Source organism: Chinchilla lanigera, unplaced genomic scaffold (genome assembly GCF_000276665.1).
Source record: "Chinchilla lanigera isolate Chin_1 unplaced genomic scaffold, ChiLan1.0 scaffold00035, whole genome shotgun sequence".
Lineage (NCBI taxonomy): Eukaryota > Metazoa > Chordata > Mammalia > Rodentia > Chinchillidae > Chinchilla > Chinchilla lanigera.
This window is the reverse complement of record NW_004955436.1, coordinates 4,517,013-4,534,344: the sequence shown is the minus strand read 5'-3', so window position 1 is coordinate 4,534,344 and position 17,332 is coordinate 4,517,013. Positions and strand designations below refer to the sequence as shown.

At 46.2% G+C, this 17,332-nt stretch overlaps 1 protein-coding gene across 4 annotated transcripts in view; it reads right to left on the bottom strand.

Moving 5' to 3' along the window:
- Positions 1-17,332, bottom strand: part of Pkib (protein kinase (cAMP-dependent, catalytic) inhibitor beta) — a 167,903-nt gene that overhangs the window by 66,623 nt on the left and 83,948 nt on the right. For 2 of the 4 annotated variants that reach the window (XM_013516610.1, XM_005389139.1), the window contains exon 1: positions 2,040-2,161. The exons of 1 other annotated variant lie outside the window; for it this stretch is intronic. In XM_013516610.1, coding sequence (XP_013372064.1) covers positions 2,040-2,114 — 75 coding nt within the window. In that variant the 5' untranslated portion in view covers positions 2,115-2,161. Of the gene's footprint in view, positions 1-2,039; positions 2,162-17,332 lie in introns of those variants that run through there. One more of the 4 variants, XM_005389142.2, reaches the window with a different exon arrangement.

Genomic DNA, 17,332 nt, shown 5'->3' with positions numbered 1-17,332 from the left:
GCGATATTCCACACAAACAAGCTTTAGTTAGTCAACGACTGTCGTCACGGTAGAATCGGGATGCTGAGCAAGTCTGCACGACCAAGGCAGCCGGATGCAGGCCGGCTGTGACAGTACCAGCGGCTGATGGCGGTAACGAGAAAGGGCTCAGACCCGGCCGTCGCCTTGGGTGAAGCGGACGAGGTCAAGGAGCTATAAGGAAGTATCTGAAAGAAAACACGGGGTCCAGCAAAGGAGACCGGGTGAGGACGGCGAGCGGGGCCGAGTTCAAACTACAACATCCGGGTATCCGTGAGCGTGGTTCACCCAAAAAGAGCTTTTCTCAAAGGCACGTGGAAGCATCACCAGTTACCAAACCCGGGGAGGCGCCGAGGGAGAACTTCCCAAAGGGAGCATTTGAACGCAGGTATTTCAACAGGTTGGCGGGAGTGCAGAAGTCAGGTACAGAGGAAGCGTGGCGGAAGGAAGGAGGCGCACAGATGATCCCAGTCAGTGAGGTGAGTGCCATCAGGGTTTGGAAAACGCTAAGCTTTCTTTGTGTGGCAGAGGTGCAGTCAGCCAAAGAGAATCAACTCTCAGTGAGGCATAGTTTTGACCTGAAAATTTAAAAACAAGCCTGTTGTGACCTGACACTGAATTGCCCTCATGAAATAATGTGACATTCATGGTAAATTACAATGATTAAAAGCATGGATGCTAAAAATAGACTTTCTGGTTCCAAATCTATGTGTGTACATTCGGCAGTTACCTAACCTTTCTAGGCAAGCCTACGCTTCCATGGATGCAAAGCATCCTTAAAAACAGTGCTTACCGCTTAGAGACGTTAGCAGATTTAAATGATATTCTGAACTCAAGTCACACAGACCAGTACCTGCCACCTACTCTGTTTAATATGTTCGATTATTTAATACTCTCATGCAGGAAATAGAATGTGCCTGCCAAGGATAGGTGCAGCAGAAACAGTGTAAAGCAGCTTAGAGAAAGGTTGACTTGTCCTATGACAGTTGATGGAACACCTTAGTAGTACTCTAATCAGACACAGTGCGCATGTATGGGTGAAAAACAGATACCCTGTGTGTGTGTCTTGAGAAGAATTTTTAAAGTATTTACCAAAAAAAGAAAAAGCTAGGCACGGTGGTGCATGCCTGTAATCACAGTGTTCTGGGAGGCTGAGGCAAGAGAATCCTAAGTTCAAGCTCAGCCTGGGCAACTTAAGAGACTTAGTGAGGCCCTGTCTCATAATGTTAATTAATTTATTTGTTTGTTGTTTGTTTGTTTTTTAAATAGCTAGGGATATAGTTCAGTGCAAAGGCTCTGGGTTCCAACTTCAGTACCAGTTTGGGGGTGGGGGGATATGTATGTATGTGAGAGAGAGAGAGAGAGAGAGAGAGAGAGAGAGAGAGAGAGAGAGAGAGAGAGAGAAAGAGAGAAGAACCAGCCAATCTCCTGTTATTCCAATATATTGAAAGCACTATGTCTTGGCCTTTAAAATCTGTGCCTGGATCTTTAAGAAAAGCCAATGCTCAACATGGAAACTTTTAATTCTTCAAAGCTTAATTCAGCCTTCTTTGGAAGTCTTGTCAACTCCCTTTTAAATATTAAAAGTAAATAAGGCACATTCCTGGCAAACTGCTATTTTCTGACCTTTCTCCATAGAAAGAAAATCCCAGGCAGAATCTCAGTAGTAGTGGCAAACTCTTGTGTTTCTATTGAACCAAATACTCATCGAGTCCACTTGATCAGACCAGAATGAACTTGCTGGCTTTTCTCAAAGGTAAATATCTGCTTTGGCTACATAATGTTAATACAGAAGGTTGCACATTCCATCAGTACAATGAAAAATTACTTCTCACTGACCCAGAAAACTAAGCCTGAAGGAGACCGAAACCAGAATGAAAGTACTTGAGTGAAAACTAGCTGCCCGCACTCCCTGCCCTGCCTCAAGTCCATGTTTAATTTGATCTACATCACTAATTCTGATGACTTGTGCGCTCACAGAACACAAGTTACTTTCTTTAATCCTAAGGAAAGACACTCACTGTTAACAGCCCTGGTGTCCCCGGGTGTCCCTGGGGGAGACACGTCCCGCTGCCATGTGGCTCTGCTTCTCCCATGGGGCAGGCCCAGGCCACTGACAATGTCTATGGCTGATGCTCCAGGGGCCTCCTGGTTGCTTGGCAACAGCCCCTTATGACTGCTGTGCAGGGACTGCTAGGCAACAGGACTGAGTGGGACCAGCTCTTCCCAGCGGGCTCCCAGCTCAGGAGATCCCAGGAGGGCCGAGTGAACAGGGGGCGGGACTCCTGCTTCTCCAAGTGACCAAGAATCCACACCTGCTCTGCACACACTTCCCCAGATGCTTCTTCCCAGAAGAAACCAGAAATCAGCGCAGAGCTAATTCCTACCCTAAAGTGTACCTTGGAAAGGACGCTGGACTCAACTCTATGCTGGGGGACTTACAGAAACTGACAGCAGAACCCACATCTGACAAAATCTAGTATTAAAAAAGAAGTCTATTTCTTATTAAATCACATTTAAAACAACTTTCAGAGCTTCATAATTTTTTTGTTCATAGATGAAAAAATGATCAAATGATTCAGAGTTAAATCTCACTACTCTCCTGGAAAAACTGTATATACAATATTTGAGCATGTAATTCTACTTCAGTACAGCCTTTCATTGGAAAGGCCTTCAGTTCTTATCTGCAGTTAAACCCACATTTATATCTTCAGTGTCAATATCTCCATAGCTCCACACCCTAACATTCAAGCAACTCTAGTCAGACTTTCCATCCATATCTACAGCTCAGAAGGCAATCACCCAGTTAACTAATCTAAGAACTTACCCACCCAAAACACAAGCCCAGCCCCACCTCTTCCCGAGGTCCCTTTCCTCCCCGAGGGGAGAGCTGCATGCCCACAGGACATGGGCTGCCAGCCTGTACTCCGTAGTACTACACCCCCAGTTCAAAACCCTCACCCCAGTCCACACTGAGTGTCCAGCAAGGTGCTTCCGAGTCTGTGTTCCAACCCGCCTCCAGCCCTATCTTGCTCGCTCAGAGCACAAACCCCATTACACTGAATGAATCAGGATCCTTAACACACCACGCACTGGAAGTGTCTTTCTTCTTCCCAGCACACATTCCCCAGCCTGGCAAACTCCTGGCTGGCCTTCAGGATCTAGCAGTAATGTTCTGTGCTCAGAGAAATCATGCCTGGTTTGAAAATGACAGACAAACACATCTAAGCATGCTCAGATATGAGTCATCTCACTCTGGTGCCTTCGGTCACATCCTTCTGCAGCTGTTTGCCTACCCGGCGTTGCCCTTGTGCACATTAAAGGCTAAGACCCTGTCCTGTGCAGCTTGACTTCAGGGAACCTAGCATAGTTCTCAGCATTAAGGAGATATTTAAACTATAATTTATTCATAATTAGAGAGCAGTACTCCTAGGCAAAAATGTAAAATACATGAGGATTTAGCATCTTTTTATTTTTAACCTCTTTAACTTCCCAAGAGATTATTAGCCTATATTAGGGATGAGAAATAAAACAAGTCACCAAAATCTAAAACAAATACCCAGTCTCCTAAAGGCAGCAAATGTCCATGAAAGAAATCCGGTCTTGCTGGGATAATTAACTGTTTACAGATCTAAGATCTTTAAAATACATTTTGTTTCAGTGGTGGTAATGAATGTCAGCCCTGCGAGAGGCTGAGGCAGGAGGATCAAGTTTGAGCCCAGCTTGGCAACTCAGTGACTTAGCAAGACCCTGTCTCAAAATGGAAAAGCAAAAGAGCTCAGTGTGAAACTGAGATGGGGTTTAATCTCCAGTACCACTAAAAAGAAATTATTTTTAAACTCTAGGTGAGACAAGAGGTAGGAGGATTACGAGTTCAAGACCAGCCTGTGCAAGTTAGTGAGACTATCTCAGAAGAAAAATTTTAAAAGACTTTGTCATTGTCCCCAAAATTCGCTTTAAAGGTCATAATGCGTCAGGCTAAGAAGATAATCCACTCAGAATTAACTCAGTCTCTTGTGCTTCAGAAATCAAATATTTGAACTGTTAGCAATACTCTAGTTCAAAATAAACTTGTACTTGCTTTAAAGAAAAAAAACCTCCATCTCCTGACTCCTGGGTTTGTTTTCCTCTCCTTAAACTACAATGAATCATTACAGGGTAAATAATCAAATCCCCCACGGTGATCTAACCCACGCAGCCAGAAGACTAGCATAATCAGATGTCCACTCCTTCTGTGTGTTTGGACTAAACCCAGGGCCTCACACATGCGAGGCAAAGGCCCTAGCACTGAGCTGCACCCCAGCCCATGCCCCTGTTACTACAATCACAATAACATGAAAAGCAAGGGAACTGCACCTTCGAGTAACCAAATCACAAAAGCTGCCTGGATCCAGGCTCAGGGAAGGAATTTCCGGTTCTGACCAGCAAATCTTCAAGCAAATTTTCTCTGTCTAATTTATGCAAGGATCTTTGGTGCAACTAAATCAGGAGGGAAGCCTATTTTTAAAGTAAGTTAGAACTAACAAGAAAAAAATTATCCTAATTTTAAAACCTCCTTGCAATTCACAAAACAGCACTCACTCAGCATCCTCCCCGCTCCCAGTCCTAACTGAGAAATTAAATAGGAAAAAACAATGCACAGCTCATGAGCTTGGCAGCCAGGGGCAGCGTCACAAACCCACGCAGCCTTTTCCCTCACTGCTGTGGGAGATGCGGACACAGAAGTCTCCAATTCCATGTTTTTCTTGGAACTTAATTTCACGCACATTCTTACGTAAGCATACTGCCATCATGCTTATGTTAGCAGTAACATGATTGTGCAAGTTAAACCAATCTGCACAAATCTACAGGAATTCTAACCATGGAAATCTGGATTATTAGCTCATCCATGCTAAGAATCATAGAATTCCTACTCTGCTAGGAGCCTGTGGGCTCCACAGACTGCTCAGGCTGTCCTGCTTCGACAGGAAGCCAGTACTGTCAGGAAGATTTGGCTATGTGCAGAAAGTACTCACAACCACAGGACAAATCCCGTATATCTAGGGAATTTGACCTGGCAGGGTACATCTCAAACATTATTTGTACATTAAAATAAAATAGAAACATTATAAAGTAGAATGAAAAAGCATATAAATTTCTAAGATGCATATGAAATTACGAATAAATGGCCTTTTATGGAGAATTTTGCCTCTGGATTCACTTATGCCACTAGATTTCTGGGTCTTCTTGGTAGAAAAGAGTGAGAAGCCCTTTTCTTTGGAAGTCTCCCCTTAGACTGTATGAATGGGACATTTCTTTATGAATCTATTCAGACACACATATATAGCTTTAGCTCTAGGCTGTCATTGCCACATTTAAACTCAGAAAGTACTACCCCATTTAGATACAATATTCCTTTTTTAAATTGCAGCTTAAGCTTTATAACATCTTTTTTATTTTGAGTTCAAAATCTTTCTCTCTTTGATATTCATCTTAGATACGCAGGTACCTCCCAGAACCTCCAGGTAAAAAAGACGGTCACAAATTATAGAGCAGTACTGAGTACTGCGAAGAGGGCTAGCTAGGCTTTGACAGTCATTAATTATCACAATAAAACTGCAAGTGAACACTGTGTCTCTTCACAAGTATTCTAAAAATGCAAAGGATAAACAATATAGTGAGTAAGCAGCAGCTCCCATTCAAATCCAGGTCTGACTCCAAGGCCTCTCCTGGCTTTCCCACGTGTGTTGAATACCCAACATGATTCACACAGAACTGCTGCAAACCAAAGCCCTTCAAGATTTTACTGATTCTTCCAACGACCATTCCCCACTATTGTTTAAAAATATAAATCATCTGCCCCTGTCTCCATATGAACCAGTCAAAATAATTCTGCCTCATGAATTACTGATGATACAATCCCCAATATCCAAGAATGACCACTACCGACACATTCAAACCCAAGCCTTTGTCCTGGGACACAAAGCCCTCCACTGCAGTCCAATGCTCTTTCCACCCAGACCCACCTCACTCCCTGCAAATTCTACACAGCTCTGTCTCATTCTGCCCTGTATTTGTACCCTTGTTCTTGTTGCTCTGTAACGCAGAAATGTTCTATCCATCCATCCTTCACAGACCAGCCCAGTGTCTGTATCCTCTGTATACCCTTCTGCTTAGCTTCAGAGCTGATCTTTCTCCTCTTTGAAATACCCCAACACTGCCTGTTTCTTTCATGGAAACAACTACACTCTGCAGGACAGCTTGGTTTGATATCTTCTCCCCCAACCCCCAGACAGATGGAGCTACAAGTATCTTCTAGAAAAGACGGGGTCTCAGCCCTTCCTCGGTGCACTACATCACTAAAAACAATCCCTGCACCCAGGAAGGTGCTTTTCAGTAGGCATTTGCTTACTTGAATTTAAGTAACTTTTCATCTGGAAGATACATGTACTGAGTTCTAGGATTCATTGAAAACTTTTAAAAGCACTTTTATAACCACCCTCAAGCATGAACCACAAAATCAATGGTACATGTAGCATTAAAAGATGTAAGTACAGGCACTATCTAGAATAGTATAGGTAGTTTTCTCAATGCCCTGATTTCATCATGAAGAACTCAAATAATCGTATGCATACTGGTAAAATCATGTTGACAAAATCTCAAGAAATTAAAGTATTTTCAGGGTCATATGACCAATTAAAACCTGAGTTGGCTACACAACGAAGTTTTCTAATTTCCAGGTTAGGGATTTTTTTCTTCTCTCTAGCATCTCCTAAGCCATGTGCCCATGTGTTTCCTCAAACATTAGCTGCAAAAATAACTATATAAAGAGGAAAGATTCCTTTTTCTTAGTTGTTATTTCCCTTCAAAATATTATCTGAATAGGGAGAATGTAAAATAAAATCCATTAATTCAAGAGCCGTATATTGAAGATCTACTTATACAAGTTTACTTATTTTGCAACTTAAGCTGCAAAGAACATAGTTGAACCAGAATATTAAAAAATACTGCTGTTCCACCCAGTAACCGTCATGCAAACCTACATGCTAGTCATGCTTGCAGTTTCCCCACATGCAATCGTCCTGCGGGTCTAACGGGCCCCTGGCCACACCCGTTTGCTCTTGAACCTGTCTGTCCCGAGTCTGCAGTGAACATTTTTGCCTGCTTACTTCTGCCTGGGAGGAGCCGCCCCTCCTCAGCCTCCCTGCATTCGATCCCATCATTCCCAAGAACCATGTGCAGACCCGGCCCAACAGCCAGAGCTCGCTGCTCCCGGTGCCAGGGGTGCAACCCGCAACTGCCCAGCAGCTCAGTGACAGCTCCGGCCACGGCAAGTGCCTTGGGAAGGGCCAGTGAGGCACCCTGCCCTGTCCTGGGGGGACGCCCGAGCTACTGGGCAGAGCCAGCTGCTTCCCTGTGGGCTTCCCCCGAGAAGGGCGTCCTGGGACGGTGCTCAGCTACGCTGCCACCGAGCAGAGCTGGAGAACAAAGCCCGGGCGAAGAGGAGGAGAATCAGGAAAGAGAAGGAGACTGGGTCTTCATCAAAATGTAAACTCCGGGGCAAGCTGTGGCTGAAGGCTGAGTACTTCCATGCTAAAAACTGCCAGCTTCCTTCCTTCTCTTCACCCTCACTTGATGCGGATTCCGCATGGTGCATAACTGCAATACCCCTAACAAAGGTGCTGGAGTGTCTCCATTCCTCAGCCCACAACGCACTGAAAGAGTCATACAGGAAGACCCGGAATAGTGAGGGACACCACGTACTTTAGATAAAATAACAGCACACCATAAAAAGGAGACAAAGATAAGGCACTTTTGTGCTTGTGTGTGCCTTGTTTTAGGGTATTATTTTAGACAGGGTCTCTCCAAGTGCTCCAGGATGACCTCCAACTCTGGGATCCTCCTGCCTCAGCCTCCAGAGTAGGTAGGATTATAGATTACAGTTAGCAAGTAATCTTCAGAAAATAAATCTAAATTTTCTAAAATTTCAAAAGTGTGCAGCCTTTGAGTGAATACCACACAGAACCAGAGAAACAGGCTAGTTGGAAGGCAGAGAGGAAAAGCAGTCAGACTCCTGGAAGCAGAGGAATCTTGTGGTTCACATGAACAGGAAGGGGACGGTCACTGGGTCTTGGAGGCCTCGGCAGGCCTTGTGAGGCTGGGAGGGAAGAAGAGGCTTAGACCCCAGACAGAGCGTGCAGTCCTAAGGCCTCCACTGACCTGCGCTGATGAGACCTGGCGCCCGCTGAGGACACCTTCCGCCAAGCACTGAAAGAAAAGGGAGTGAGCACAGATGAACTACAGAGCTCGTCATCCCAGGGAAGTGAAAAGAATCCACAGACTGATTTAAAAACGGAGGGCAGAGGAGGACAGAGTGCCGTGCCCAGGGTCTCAGAACGCGAGAGTTCAGGAAAGGAAGAACGCCCACGGTGACAGCCCAGGGTGCGGAGACCGCAGTGGCTGGATCGGGTCGCGGTCACCGGCGTCGGGCGGCCCGGGAGCTCTGCGGATGCAGTCACCAGGCCGAGCAGAGGTCGGGAGCGGACGGCACACCAGCCACCAGAGCGCTGGCGCAGGACCGTGCCGTCCGGGTGCTGGGCGGAGGACAGCGGCGCAGGCGGAGGCTCAGAGGAACAGGGCGGTGGAGAAATAATGGTCTCTGGCGGTGAAATGGGTGCGTGGGCAGCTGGCCGCTCCGCATCCTGAGGTTCCTGGACGTGGCATGGTCAGCAGACTCCACGGCCTCTGCTTCTGCTATCCAAAGGCGAAGCAAGGTGCCAAGAGAAGAATCCCGCTTCACAGCCAGGGAAAGGCGGAGGTGCGCACCTAGGGGATTCCACTGAGGCCGAGCAGGCGCCCCAGGGCGCGATGTGATGATGCTGAAGAGGGAATAAAATGCAAGGATTGGACCTAGAGAGGCGCTGAACAGTAAGGTTTCCAGAGAAAGAAAGTGCAGCATCGACCAAGTTAAAAAACAGTAGAGAATAATGATGTGTTCCCGGCCGGCCCGCCACCACCACGGGAAGGTGCCTTGGGCTCGGGAAGCCTGGGTGAGCTGTCTGGGAGCCCAGGTCCTCCGGCTCTGCCCCCTGCCACCATCGCGGGAAAGACCCTGGGTTCCAGGAAGCCTCAGTTGGCTTTCTGCGAGCCCAAAACCCAGCACTCCGCCTCCCGCCACCATCCCAGGAGGGACCCTGAATCCCTGGAAACCTAGGGAGATTTGAAAATGACAGAATGAAAAAGCAAAATGCAATCTCAGCCTTCCATGTTGTCTTGGTTACTTTTGTCTCATTGCTGAGACAAACTACCCAGTGCCCAAAATGAAGAAGGAAAGGTTTATTTACCTCACAGTTTGTGGAGGTTTCAGTCCATACCTGGCTGGCTCCAAGGCAGAGGCACATGGCAGAGGGCAAACGTTCATGGCAGCAGAACACAGCAAAAACAAGAGCAAAAGGGAGGAATGGCAGCAAGCAGCCTCTTTCCCTCCCTTACATTGTAAACAGGCTACCCCCACCCAGGGGGTGAGTAGCACTCACATAATCTCCCTGCCCTCCTCTTGCACAGGCTCAAGATGAATGCAAAGTAAGCACCCTGGCTCCCCACTGAGTCACTTAGCCAAACCTCTAGACTCCCCAAGTTGACACAATGTATCAACCATAACACACACCATCCAGAACAAGTCTGGCAAACATCAACATGGAAGAACATGGAAGTCACATACCTGAAAGTTCTGAAATAATAGCAACTGAAGTAAAGAACCAACTACATCAGGCTATAGAGGAAATCATATCAGAAATAATTACTCTGGTAAAAAAAGAAATAACAACCATGATGAAAGAATTGCTCAGCGTATCAAAAGAAACATAGATTTAAAAAATGATGTGTTTCCACTCCGAACACGGGGATTTAAGGAAGCTGGAAGCTGTAATATGGGAAGTGTATGTTCTGGTCCCTCTGGGCTTTGGGCAAGGGTGACAGCTACGGACCAGGAAAGCTTAGGGTGTCAGCAATGACCCTGCGGTCAGGTGCTGGGACATTGGCAAGGGAACATGAGGGTGGACAGCCCAGTACCTCACAGTCCTGAGGGAGCTGGGAGCCATGGCAGGTGCAGGGGTGAGGAGACATGGACCCCATTTCAAACATAAGAGGAAAAGAGTCAGTTACAGAACAAATGCCTTAGAGAGAGGACTGGCCATTTTTAAAAAAAATAATAAACTTAGGTGCCTACTTCAACCCTTACTAAAATAACTGCCAAAGGATCAAAAATTTAAATTAAAATAAAAGTCACCAAAAGTGCTATAAACAAATACAGATGGCTATTATTCAAGCTTCACAAAGTCAGAAATTGCATGGGGAAAAACTGATAGATTTGACATTGACACCTAAAAATGTTTAGTATTCTACAAAACGAAGCACCCTAGAGATTTAAAAAAGGAAGCAACTTAAAAAGGTAACTCAAAAATTGCAACCTAAGGCACTGGGGATTTAGCTCAGTGACACAGCGCCTGCCTGGCAAGCACAAGGTTGTGAGTTCCATTCCTGGTACCAGAAGGAAAAAAAAAAATTGCAACCTAGGAAACACACAAAGAGTTCATATGAATAAAAATCTCTCACAAACAGAAAATATGAAAAATACGCGAAGAATATAAAATTGCAACTCATAAAATAAATCCAAGTATCTAATAAACACATTGGCTAATTCAAAATACTCAGGCTAACCATCTCAAAGAAATAAAAATACGAGCTACCTTTCCCACTGATTTAAACATTTTAAATTTTGAAACTACATTGGTATGTTAGTAAAAATGCTATTTTGAATTACAGTACACAGACTTTCTGAAAAGAATTTGTGTAAAGTATAGCAAAGCTTTTACAAATTAACACCCTCCAACCTAGCAATTCTATGTCTAAATATTTATTCAAATGAAATAATCAAGACATGTGTACATATGGTATAAAATAATTAACAGCGTTTTCTACTGTGATATTGTTTAAAAAGGCCAACATGGTAATATTCTGCATAACAAACAACTGGGACTCCTATATATATTTTAGTAGAACACTATGCATCCCTTAAAAACTATAATTTATTATAATGGAAAGATATAGTAAGATGATTTACTAAGTGGAAAACAGAGCATATGGTTTGACGTCATTTTTGTTCTTTAAATTGGCAGATCAACAACACATAAGTAGATTTTATCTTTTGCTTAGTAGGATCTGAAATTTCTGATTTCCGTTCCAGTGTATATTATCTCAAAAACAGTACTCCAGAATTAAAAGGTTTAAAACACTTAGTAATATTTTACAAGACTGGCATTATTTGTCCAGAAAATAATACATTAGATAGCTCACTATGTTATGATGATGGAAAGTTTGTGCAAGGATTTGGATGGGGGAAAAAACCACCTTTCACATCTCTGCTTCTGGTGAAAATGTCACACAGCAAGCGCACACTGCACTCGGAAAACCTGCATTCCACACTGACCCATGGTCAATCGCTGAAGCAGTGTATTTTTATGGTTTAGGCATTTCTTAGAAATTTGTTTTCCTATTTCTATATTAAATTAATGATCACCACAGGGTGCAGTGATATCCGACTGAACCCTTTCAACAAACTGGGAAAGGATCCTTCTCATATCTTTACTATCTGGAATTTTATCTAGTGAAAAACTGTTTCATAGGACATTTCATGTAATAAGGAAAAAGTTACATCTTTTCTATTTTTAATCCAGTGTTTTTACTGATTTTTATTCTGGAAGTAGCAATTTTACCAGGAAAAAGTAGTATACAACTCTCTACCACTATTACATTAATATTAAAATATTTCCTTACACATGTGCAAAGACTGAAAGATAACCAAAATTGAAACAATTAATATTGAATATTAGAATTAAAATAAAAATATGTAAACATACTTAACTGTATTTTATGACTAAAATAACTTTAGAAGTAAACTAACAAATGCTTGCAAGCCTCATGTGAAATACTGTGTGACACTATTGTCTTTGGTTTTACTTTGAAAGAGAAAAGAACAAAAACCAACAAAAAGACAAAAACAAAACAACACAAAAACGATAAAAGCGATACAGAACTTCAAAGCAAGATGACAAGAAATCAGCAATGAAATCTTTGGACTTCACGCGTATTTCTAACGGGTCACACTGTGGTACAACCTACGAAGAAGTGAGCCAATAGTCAAGTGAGACAAATAATAGTGTTTCGCAGATAATGTGACAAGTTTTCAGCAAGTCAATAAAATTATACATTCTTACAGTGTTCATAAAATAAAAATCTGTGAGTGGCAAGCGCTTTGCTTCCTCCCGCTGTGCGGTGAAAACCCCAGGTCCTCCTCACCACCTCCTCCAAGGGACCAGGCCCGGCACCGCAGGGGGACAAACGCGGACGGCGGAGCCTCGCCGAAGGCTGGCCTGCGCTCAGCAAGCAGTCGTTGCCCCTTTCTTAACCTCCACAGTCCTCGCTAGTAGACGGACTAAAATAACCCCTCTCTTCTAGAAGAGCCGCAAGCTTCTATTCCAGACCCAATGTGCGCTGCAGGTTAAGGCCTCCGCTCCTCCCCGGGCCCCAGTCCTCCTCCTGGCCAGCTCGCGGGTACTTTCAGCTTCGGGCAGCTCAGGGGAGAACAGAGCCTCTCCCTCAACATCAAGGACAGCTCGCTGGGCCTGTCTGCCCTCCCCGCCCGTCCTCTCCTCCCCGCCTGGTGCGGGTCCGGGAGAGCCCTGAGCACGGGCTCACCCCTGTCCTGCTCCCCGCCCCCTTCCTGCCCCTCTCCTCTTGGGTCCCCAGGGAACGGTTTCCAGGCCCTCAAGGTCCCCTTCTCACTCCGCATGCTTCCCAGGAAGGTCCGGCCTTCCATTTCCCTCTGCAGGCCGCAGTCCAGGTCACCCACCTCCTGAGCACCTTCTTCTACCGCCTCTTGGGTGCGTCCCGGCTGGTCTGCTCCATGAGCGTCCTCACACAGCCTAGAGGCCAAGGGCTGCGGGAATGCATTACCGCAAACCCGAATCTGTCTTTATGTATATCATGAGCCCGGCGACCGCAACTCAGGACGCCAGTGTGACTGGTTCCTTCTTGTGGACTTGGAGGGAAAATCGGTTCCGAATCTCACTTAGTCATTGCCAGCAATGGTTGGCAGGCTCGGCTGGCGGTGGGGAGACCCCAGTCTGCCCGCAGGGTCACAGGGCACCTCCCCTCCGAGACCCCTCTTACACGGAAGCCGGCTGTGCTGGCTAAGAGCCCACCCGAACCCAGCTGCCTCTTCCTGACCGGCTGCACATGCAGCAACCGTCTTCCAGCTGGGGACACCGCGAGGGCCTGGGGAGGACAGGGATGTGGGGACCACCCAGGACACCCATAGGCCTGCTCTCCTTTCCTCTCGCCATGTCCACAAGCAGTGCTCGCCCCTACTCAAAACCAACAGCTTGAGACTCGGGTTCACCCCCTCCCCTCCCCGACTCCACAGCCAGCGACAGTGAAGCGCCCGGTCCCAGTCCCCCGTGTGGCTAGAATCTGCTGTTCCGTGTTGCTCCGTGTCCCTCGCTGCGCTGCCCCAGCCTGCTCCTGCTGCAGTCTGTCAGGTGGGAACCCCTCAAGCCCCCCACCCTCCCAGAGCCGCAGCAGCACACGCGGGCAGGGGCAGCTTCTGGGCGAGTTTGAAAGGCACAGATAACGCTGGCTTCCCTTTTTTGTCCTTCAACGTGCAGGACTGGCAAGGACATCCTCCCATGGGTGGAGGAGCTGAGAGGCTGGGTGGCTTCCGAGGAGGCATCCGCCTTCCTAACTTCTTCTTTGGGGTGACAGATGCTTTCCACACTTCCTGAGTGGCAGAACCCATCATGCCCACAGCCTGTATTCTTACTAGATCTCAGGTCCTCTTCGGAGAGAAGACCAAGGGACTCGTGTGAGTACCTTGGGGTTTAACATTATACCTGCTCCACAGCTCCATGAAAGAAGTCCTGGTTTTTATTCAACAATAAGCAAACACAGGGAACTAATATAACACAGGAAACTAATATAAGTGACAGGCAGCTTGTTCACACACACGCTTTTACAAATGAGGTTTCTTCTTGAGCTATTATCTCGGCCCAACAAAATTAGTCTAGAAATAAATCACTCTGTGGTCATTAAAACAGAATCATGCTTAAGAAGACCCCTTACCTCTTTCCTGCTTTCCATGCTCTTATGCCCGAGGCTATCAGGCTGGACCTCAATTTACCCCTGTATTTCACTCTCAGAAGTGAAATCCTGCAGGCTCCCCTGCCGGTCCCCACACCTCCATGGAGAGGGGTTTCTTCTCCATCTGCACCGCAGCAGGTCTTGGGCTCACAGGGAAACAGCCTGTGGGGCCGGGAGCCCAGGACAGGACAGCAGCCAGGTTCCTTTCTGCCGTCTGCGGGTGCAGGTCTGTGGCTGCTCCGCACACAAGTGTGACAGCTGCCGTGGCTCCAGACCGCCTCGTCTCAAAGTACATCCAGTCCCCGGGCCGCGTTCCTGTCCAAGAAGTCCTGTTTCTATTCTCCCCGGCCTCTAGGTGCGATCACCTCCGCTACTCAGGAACCCATGCACGACTGAGTTGTTTCCTTCCAGTCTAGACATCTCCGAACTGCACTCTCCAACCAGGGATCCACCTCTTGGACCCTCAGAGGACAAGGCATGGACAGGGACGGAGTCACCGCATGTCCCACACCTACACAATGCTGCTAAGGGATGCGCGATACTGCTACCTGCCGCTGAGAGCTGAACAAGCCATATCTCACTTGAGTGACAAGTAGAACATCTGTTCAATTTCTTGAAATCACTTGGACTTTCAATAAAAGAAAAAACAGTAACTACTTTTGGTTTTACAGGTATGTACAAATGCTTAACCTAGAATTCTTCTTATGTAATGTTACTGATAATGATTTACAAAAAGCCCATAGAGCACATGAAAAAACATCTGAAACCAACAAGATTTAGAAAAGCACTTACCAGTGCAAGTTCTCAAACAGGTAGGCGGCAGTCCTGGATTTATATCTAACCTTTGGATTTTGTATATGTAATCACTGACTCTTGGGCCTTATATCTCCACATCCATCTACAATGATATGTTTAATTATTTTTGAAAAGAATTATATGGCATCATGGTTAATGGGGTTTATACTATCAGAGGGTTTGTTGTTTATTTTTTGATCCTCGGAGGAAGTGACACTTTTTTCTAGCTCGATTAAAACTTTGCATGAAGAAGCAGAAAACCCACTGAATTTACTGTCAAGACAGAGTTGGCTCTCATCAACATCCAAAAAGACAATTTTCAAGTTATTCTCTTCCTCATTTTGTTTGAAAAGGTGGTCTTGATTAAGCTTGATTCACTCTCATTTAGCATTTTAAAAAATCAGGCAAAAAATCTTACTGAGAAACACCGCAATATTTTTTCAAAATTATTTGCTATACCTGAGCTCCACATTTGAAAGGAATCAACGTGTTTTCTTTCCCAAACCCTTGTACATAAAATAATCACATATGCTCCACTAAGAAGCATTTATTCCTCGAGGAATTGTCTACATTTTGTAAATACACAACTTCTGCCAGAAATAATTCTGTGTTGCTCTTTAAAAGCCAGCCACACTCATCGCATACGGAAGAAATTCCACTGCAGAGTCTGCCCCAGAGCACTGAAAACAGAGCAGCTCACAAAGAACTGCAGGCAGAGGGTCCCAGCAGCATGGCTGAAAACAGCTCTCCAAGTTGGGAACAATCTAAGGCCCATCAGCTGGTGAATGTACAAAATATGGTATATCCATGCAATGGAAAAGTACTTGGCCATGAAAAGGAATGAAATGCCCCTACGTGGTGCAATAGTAAGGAGCCGCAAAGGTACCCGCTACGTGAGTGAAGTCAGAAAGAAACACACAGATTAGTACTTCACCTGGATGAAATGTTCAAAAGGCAAATTTATCTCCAGAGACTGAAAAATACAGTCATGGCTGTCTGGACCTGTGTGGGACACAATCGGCATGAGAAATGTTACAAAGTGCAGAAAGCATCCTGAAACCAGATTCCACAACTAGGTCAAATTTCTAAATCACTGGTGCAGTAATTTCTAAAACTCATCTGCCTTTGAAAGGGGAGAATTTTGTGATATGTGAATTTGTAAATTATACTTCAATAAATTTCTAAAAATCTATAATGCAAATTCCATGTGGATTGAGTAATTATATTTGAGACAATTCAATTGATTCCATCATTGATCTAAAAAAATGCTTAAAATACAGTTAGGAAGGGGAAAATTCTTTAACAAAAATGAAATGTCACGTTTTAATACCCTGCTCAGGGACGGGGAGGTAGTTCAGCGGCACAAGTGACTGCCTGGCAAGCGCAAGGTCCTGAATTTGATATCCGGTACCAAAAAAAAAAAAAAAAAAAAAAAACCTTCTGTTTAAGGTAACCCATCAACTTTGATACTTTCTGTAAAGTTTAGTAAAGACTGAAGTCAATTTAGTCGAAGACTGAACAACTCTCCCCAACTCTTCCCCACAAGAAAATCTCAAAATAATACCTTGCTTCAGATGAACCATCTGAGCTCCCAGAACGCCTCTGTAGAAAATGACCTCCCCTCCCGCGGTGCTCTCGCCCGAGGCACGGACCAGCACCGAGAAAACAGGTTTGTAGACTGGTCCACCTCTGAACGCGAGGGGTCTTTCAAAGGCCGACCTGACCGCCGGGAATCCCCAGCTCCCCGCGCCCGAGGCGGAGCTGAGCTTCCAGTTCCCGCCGGGAGAAACCTGCGCGGCGCACGGAGAGACGGACACACGCGGACCCGCACACACGCACGCAGACACGCTCAGACACACTCACACACACTCAGAGACGCTCAGACACACGCTCGGACACGCGCGCACATGCACTCAGACACGGTCAGACAGACGTGCACACGCTCAGACACGCGCGCACACGGTCAGACACAGGCGCTCCCGCGCGCGCACACGCACGCAGACACCGGCAGGCACACGTGCACACGCACACACCCTCAGGTGATTCTAGCCGGGCTCCAGGACGCCGGCACTCCTCAGGGGTTTCTTTTTCACCAGCTTGGAGCGAAGTTCGAGCTCCCCGCACGCTGCAGGACCGGCGCAGCTCCGGAGAGATGGCCCTGACTCTGCGTTCTCGGGGAAGGGACTGCGCCCGAAAGCCCCGCGGGAACCCCAAAAGGTCGCCAGCCTGGGGACCCCAGGCCAGACCCAGCCCGGAGCCCCCGGCCGGGGGGCACCCGGGGGGCGCAGCAGCAGGTGCTGGGCTCCGCCTGCGCCCGAGCGCTGGCCGAAGGCTAGGAGTGCGC